The sequence below is a fragment of the Salvelinus namaycush genome, chromosome 23, assembly GCF_016432855.1.
Source record: "Salvelinus namaycush isolate Seneca chromosome 23, SaNama_1.0, whole genome shotgun sequence".
In the NCBI taxonomy this organism is placed as follows: Eukaryota; Metazoa; Chordata; class Actinopteri; order Salmoniformes; family Salmonidae; genus Salvelinus; species Salvelinus namaycush.
Genome location: NC_052329.1, coordinates 39,822,626 through 39,829,939, shown reverse-complemented (window position 1 = coordinate 39,829,939; position 7,314 = coordinate 39,822,626). Strand labels below are relative to the sequence as shown.

At 42.5% G+C, this 7,314-nt stretch overlaps 1 protein-coding gene across 1 annotated transcript; it reads right to left on the bottom strand.

The window, feature by feature from the left end:
- Positions 1-277: 277 nt before the first annotated feature.
- ccdc153 (coiled-coil domain containing 153) lies at positions 278-7,107 on the bottom strand. Its single transcript, XM_038961882.1, has 7 exons — positions 7,016-7,107; positions 6,844-6,965; positions 3,466-3,534; positions 2,878-2,997; positions 1,555-1,647; positions 1,198-1,328; positions 278-831 (listed from the first exon to the last, which is right to left on the bottom strand). The coding sequence occupies exons 1-7, from the start codon at positions 7,105-7,107 to the stop codon at positions 703-705; spliced, it is 756 nt and encodes a 251-aa protein (XP_038817810.1). The 3' UTR covers positions 278-702.
- Between the last annotated feature and the right edge of the window lie 207 nt (positions 7,108-7,314).

Genomic DNA, 7,314 nt, shown 5'->3' with positions numbered 1-7,314 from the left:
AATGCACAGTAGTTGTTTCCCTCTCAAACAATAGCCATTCGTTTGAGAGTTAGTATGTAAGTTACTGTGGATCATTTCAAACGACAATTTGTGTCACCCAAAGATTCAAAAACGTAATATTTGTGAATGACCATCAATAGCACAATAACTATAGGAAGAAAATCAAACGGCATGTATTTAAGAAGTATTTTAAGAAGTATTATACATCATGAAAGACACAGTAACAAAATGAATCAAACACTGGTTGTTACATTATTGTCATTAAGTTTTCCTTCTCGTTAATGAATGACTTCAAATCAACACGGAATCTATCTATTTCCTTTGCCATAATGTGTGTCAAGCGTCTCAGAGTAGGAGTGCTGATGTGGATCAGGTCCTCACTGTCCATGTAATGTTATTCATTCTTATCTAAAAAAGAAAACTGATCCTAGATCAACACTCCAACTCTGAGACGCTTGACACATACGAGCGCCTGGTGTGCCTGCTCTTATACTAGCAATGGCACTATGTGGTGGTGATCAGGGCCAGTATTCATAAAGATTATCAGAGTAGGAGTGCTGATCTAGGATCTATTTAGCCTTTTAGATTATAATGAAATGTACATGGACAGGGGGGGTAAAAGGGGGGACATGGATCCGAGATCTGCACTCTTACCAGGAGACATTTTATGCATACGGGCCCTGGTTACATAATTAGAGCCTTTCAGATGTCCAGTGAGTTCAAGCCAAAGTCAGAGAGCAGCTCTTTGTATTCCTGATGGACAACAGTACTCTCATGCTCCCACCGCAGTCGAGCCTCAGCCAGTTGGGAGGTCAAACTGTCCAAAGTGTCCTGGTAGGGGTCAATCAAGAATTGTTATATCGGAGAGAGGGAGTGTGTCCCAAAAAGCACTCTATTGCCAACTATTGCCAAGTAGTGCACCATATAGGGAAAATAGTGTCATTTGGGAAACCCACTGGGAATCATTCTCATGAAGAGCAAAACAAGACATACATATAATATCTCAAACGTTATCACATCTATAGCATACGTTGTTATCAAAGATATAATCAGTGGTAGCAAAAGCATCAATATCATTGCCCGATATTCATTTTCTTCAGGCAACTAACAAATGTGTTTGCATTCCTTTCATACTCGTTCCCTGTGATTATGTTACAACATAAGCCCTCTTTGATAAGCTGAAATGAGTTCACTCACATGCAGAATCTTCTCATAGTCGGTCTCCATGTTGTCCAGTTTGTTTTGTAAGTCAGCTATTGTGGTATCCTTCTCCTGCTGCAACTGCTCATGCGCTTTCCTTTCTGCCCTCAACTCCTCCTGACACTGAGCTGAGCACACTCAGACAGAGACACAGACAGACAGACAGACAGACAGACAGACAGACAGACAGACAGACAGACAGACAGACAGACAGACAGACAGACAGACAGACAGACAGACAGACAGACAGACAGACAGACAGACAGACATCACTTACAATGTATCTGATTCTTACTAAAACAACAATTGTTGCAGCTTGAATGAACTGGATATACTGTGTGTTCAATAGCTCACCAAGCTGTTCTCGCAGCAAAATGGCCTCATCCCCCAGCTTTTTCACTTTGACCGTCATGTCTGTTTGCATGGTCTTATACTGACGGGTGAGATCTGCAAGGTATGCCAGTATTACATATTACCTAAAGAGCACCCTACTAATAATAAAGAATAATACATTTTATTTTAAGCACTTTTCAAGACACCTAGGGTGTTTCTCAAAATGCATACTACCGTGCTCGCAAATTGGAGCACGGGAGGGTCGGAGTATGAGTCCAAATCAAAGTGTGCGAAAACGGACACTTCTCGAATGAGTATTCTGTTTGTACATATCGATGCAAGTTTCAACGGAAAGTATGCAAAGAAATATGACGCAACCACATAAAAAAATTAAGAAACATTTCTTGAAATTAATCCATTATTTGAGCTGACGCGAGAGGAAATACTCTACAACTTCAGAAATGAAATGTTGCCTATTCACATCTCATATGTTGCCTGACTACAATATTTTATCTTGATACTATAATAAATACATGCTGTGTTCCTTTTGGCATGTTTACCTGCCTATGTACTGTAGATTGCAAGCCCATAATAAGTCAATAGGTCTAAGAATTTACTCTCTTGCATAATATTCGTTTTAGGATATTTTTGTCTGTTAAACTTTCTGGTTAGCTACATTATTACGATTCACATATAGCTAGCTGATAGTTATGAAGTAAAACGGTTACTTTGTGTATATCTTGTTTCGTCTCTATTGCCATTGTTGTCCTGGCTGGAAGACGGTTCAGTGAATGGGTAAATCCATAGTAAGTCAATAGGGCTAACTGGCTAACTAGCCATGAAGTATTGGTAGCTACCCAGGGAAAATGTACATCTACCTTCCATAACAGTAGTTTTAGGTCATTTTTGCCTGTTTTAACTAGCTGGCTAGCTAGATTATTACGATTCACATATCTAGCTGATAATTAGGAAGTAAAACGTTTGCTTTGTGTATATCTTGGAAGAAGGTTCAGTGAATGGGGAGGTGAAGTGTGAGGTAATACAGTAGGGGGAGTGGGAGTCCTTCTCAAGTGTATTGTTTTATGCATTCTCCACACTCTAGTCCTCACAAGAATGTACTCAAGAGAACGTGGTCGGAGAATGCACTCTGAGCATGACAGTGTGGAGCACGATAGTATGCATATTGAGTGTGTGTGTGTGTGTGTGTGTGTGTGTGTGTGTGTGTGTGTGTGTGTGTGTGTGTGTGTGTGTGTGTGTGTGTGTGTGTGTGTGTGTGTGTAGTGCGTTACTGTGTGCGTGTACGTATGCACGTGTGTCTGTTTGAGATTGTTCCCTTCCACCAACCTGCACTGACATCTTTGCGGTCCAATCTCTCATGGTGGAGCTCCTGCTCCATGTCCCGCATACGAGATCTCAGGTCATGACTGATGGACTGGGCCTGCAGTGCCACATCCCCTCGCAGAGCTGTCGTGTCACACATGGAGTATGCATTTGATCAGTGTGTAAAATACCTTTGTAGTTATTGTTCAATCAATTCGTAGTTGTTCATATTGAAATCAGTACATCTCAGAAGTGCTGTGGGATCCCAGTGTAATTATTTGAGTTAGTGTTTTAACCTCCTAATAGGTAGCCTAGTCAAAAGATCGGTTCGTGCTCTTGCGTTTTCCACTGTCATTCCATAAGAAGTTGACAAGAGAGCAGAAACAGGCCCGCACCCAGGCTAGTTCATTTGTTCTAATCTCCAGATTATCATGAATTTATAAAAAAATATATATATTTTGAGTTGAACTGATTGAACTGACTTATTTGATGATTGGAGCAAAAACATACCAAGGTTCCCCTTGAATAGCTTTCATTTTAGAGTCGCTGCTCTGCTTTTAATGAACGCATTTTAGGAGCTCTAGAGAAGTGGCCGCAGTCTAGTGTTCTCACCAAGATGGTCCCTCAGAACTGTTACATCCAATGCACTTCGCCTGTACTTCTCCGCCAATTCATTTCCCCCTGCATGAACACAGTGAATTAGACAATACTCAGATATGCAGAGCCCAGCTAAAATTGTGCGCTCTTTCTAACAGGCAAAATAAGGTTTCAAAAAGTACGAAAATTAAACATATTACATCGAAAATGTAACAGTAAGCAGCCCTGAGAAAAGAAAAAAACATACCCTCATTTGTTTTCTTATTTTTGGTCTTTGACTTATTGATATTACTTTTCCCTTTCTTCTTCTTTGGAGGCATTATTCTGCTGCAAAATTCCTCTTCAACCGATATGCCTACAAGCAAATGCGCATTGCTTGGCGTCCCGTTGTTGCTGTGGTGACAACGCGTCACATTCATGGAATCCTTATTCAGGAATGCTTTGTAGGTTGAACGCTCAAATAACGTGCACGGGGGAGTTTTTCAAGTTAGTAGCCAATAATACCATATGTTCTATTCGGTTGGATTTATTCATACATTTCATTAACAAATATGAAATAGCAGAGAAGCATGTATTTGGTCAACTGACGAACTAAGTTCGTGTAGTGTATAGAGAAATGTGAGATACAATTATTTTATAGGATTTGTTTATTCGAATATTCGGTGTAGGGGCATACACGTTTTATTTATTTAAATATATCATAGTCCAGTCAGAGATTAAAAGCAGGTGAGCTGGTTTTACTATTTTTGGTGTTTTGTGGTGGGAAACTGAGCAAGTCAAGCATATGTCAACCCATAAATAGACAGGCTATATATTATATATTTTTTTTTAAAGTGTCACGTTCCTGACCTTGTTTTTCCTTTTGTTTAGTTGTGTTTAGTGGGTCAGGACGTGAGCTGGGTGGGCAGTCTGTGTTGTTTGTTCTATGTTTAGTGTCAGTGTTAATTGACCTTGTATGGCTCTCAATCAGAGGCAGGTGGTTTACGTTTTCCTCTGATTGAGAACCATATATAGGTAGGTTGTTTCACATTGTTTGTGGTGGGTGGTTGTCTTCCGTGTCCGTATGTCTACCACACGGGACTGTTTCGTTTGTCGTTCGTGTATGTAGTCTGTTCCTGTTCGTGCGTTCTTCGTAGTTTGTAAGTTCTCAAGTCAGGTCTGTCTACATCGTTTATTTGTTTTGTAGTTTGTTAAAGTGTTTCGTCTTACTTTAATAAACTTCAGTATGTCATAACAACGCTGCGCTTTGGTCCAATCCCTACTCCTCCTCACAACCGTTACATAAAGCTTGTCTGTATTTCTTCAGTAAGGGGGTGACTGCAGCTGTTTTGAAGATCAGTGGTACCTCTCAGGTCAGCAGGAACTTGTTGATCAGGGTGGTGACGCTGGCTGAACAAACATAAGCAAGCTAGATGAACCGGTTTTGAGTAGGGATGTAGTCAAGGGAGCAAGTGGTGGCCTTCATTTTAGAGATGATTAACTGCACAGTGGAGGTTTCTACCATTTATCACTAATGTACAGTATCAGTCAATAGTTTTAGAACACCTACTTATTCAAGGGTTTTTCTTTATTTGTACTATGTTCTAGTGAAGACATCAAAACTATAAAATAACACATATGGAATCATGTAGTAACCAAAAAAGTGTTAAACAAATCAAAATATATTTTATATTTGATTCTTCAAATAGCCACCATTTGTTTTTCAACAGGACAATGACCCAACATACCTCCAGGCTGTGTAAGGGCTATTTTACCAAGGAGGAGAGTGATGGAGTGCTGCATCAGATGACCTGGCCTCCACAATCCCCTGACCTCAACCCAATTGAGATGGTTTGCGATGAGTCGGACCGCAGAGTGAAGGAAAAGCAGCCAACAGGTGCTCAGCATATGTGGGAACTCCTTCAAGACCGTTGGAAAAGCATTCCTCATGAAGCTGGTTGAGAGAATGCCAAGAGTGTGCAAAGCTGTCATCAAGGCAAAGGGTGGCTATTGGAATGGAGTCAGCCCCATGGAGGAGTGACGAAGTGAGTTCTGGGTGTATTCCGCCCAGGGAAGGAACCGGGACCGCTCCCCTTGCCGGACCTGGCAGTGACTTCTTAGGAACCTCCCCAGCTCCTGCTTAGTCCTCTCCACCTGCCCGTTAGACTGGCCCCCAGCTGCTCCATAAAGGAGGACGTCATCAGTGTGCAGCTGAACACTGTATGCTAGAAACACTTGGTTTGTTATTTGACTAAAACATAACCAATATTTGTTAAATATAAATACCAAACTTGTTTTTTGTATGGATTCCGCGACGCGGTTAGCTTTAACAGCTAGGACCGCTATTTCTTGTCCCAGAATCCCGCTTAAGACAGGTTGAAGTCTGCTTGACAGAGCCGCTAAGCTGCTAGCCATCAAGTTAACGAAGTTAGTACCAGATGAGTTTTGCAATGGAGCCCTCTTTGTCTGAGGAAATACATTAACGGTTCCAGCGCTGTAGTAGCTGTATCTACTACACTTTGTTTGACAAACCGGATCACTCAGAGTTCCAATACGGCAATTGTTTACTTGCCGAGGATTATAGGCTTGAGGTGGCTTCATTGATCACACAGGTAGCCAGCCTACGTAAGAAACGGGAAAATGCAGAGTGGAATGTTTACCTTTTCTACGCCGGTGGCTGGATGGCGATCGCACTTGTTGGATGCATCTCCGCCTTATCGTTTGTCATTATCCAACTGGCCGGTGTTGCCTGGGGCTCCCCCATCTGATAGTGGAGTCGAAGGAGTACAGCAAGAGGAGCATGGCAATTAAAGATGGTCGCATGTCATGAGCCGTGGAAGCCGAAGACAGCGGCTTTTCGCAAAGCAGTCAACACTCCCAACGAGTGGCCCGGAGCAGATACAAACAACCAACTGTTTGGCCGTCCTGGAGCCTGACCACCCTATTCATAGACGGTTCTCTCTGCTACCACACGGCAAGTGGTACCGGAGCGCCAAGTCTAGGTCCAAGAGGCTTCTAAACAGCTTCTACCCCCAAGCCATAAGACTGAACATCTAGTCAAATGGCTACCCAGACTATACACATTGTCGCCCCCCCCCCTCCCCCCCACACACACCACTACCACTCTCAGTTGTCATCTATGCATAGTCACTTTAAATAACTCTACCTACATGTACATACTACCTCAACTAACCGGTGCCCCCGCACACTGATTCTGTACCGGCACCCCCCTGTATATATTGTTAGTTTTTTACTGCTCCTCTAATTACTTGTTACTTTCGTCTTATTCTTATCTGTATTTTTTGAAACTGCACTGTTGGTTAGGGGCTCGTAAGTAAGCATTTCACTGTAAGGTCTACACCGGTTGTATTCGGTGCATATGATTAATACAATTTGGATTTGATCTTCCTGCACCTTCGTCGCTGGGGGTACCTGTGTCTGCGGCCGCAGTGCGTAATCCTATGATTTCAAAGTCGACGCCGGCAACCTTCCGTCCCTGCTCTGGATTGAGCGGGGCTTCTCCATCTGTTGGAGGCCTGCTCCAGGCACAGGGAGTAATGGGTTATCAAGTTATCCTGCCTCTCGCCCGTCCATAAAGGTTTCTCCGAATCCTGTGAAGCGTGGGAGTGGGCGGATTTCCTCGTCCTTCTCGCCAACCGTGATTTTGGGCAGCTCCATGGTAAGAAATGTGACCATTCCTGGTGCAAAAACTAGTAAATTATGTTACTAAGCTGCTCCCGAATGTACTACGTCAGGACATGGAAATGAATTATATCGTAGTCCATGTGGGTTTTAATGACATTATGAAGGGCAGCTCTGAGCAGTTAAAACTTGATTTTAAAGAGCTGACTGACTCTCTGCTAGACACTAATAAAAGACCCATCA

Excerpts from the sequence above, each read along its gene's own strand:
- ccdc153 (XM_038961882.1), bottom strand. The coding sequence starts at position 7,107 with ATGGAGCTGCCCAAAATCACGGTTGGCGAGAAGGACGAGGAAATCCGC. Across the intron at positions 2,998-3,465 it reads AGTTCTGAGGGACCATCTTG|CTCTGCGAGGGGATGTGGCA; the intron begins GTGAGAACACTA and ends GTGACACGACAG. Across the intron at positions 832-1,197 it reads ACTATGAGAAGATTCTGCAT|GACACTTTGGACAGTTTGAC; the intron begins GTGAGTGAACTC and ends GACCCCTACCAG.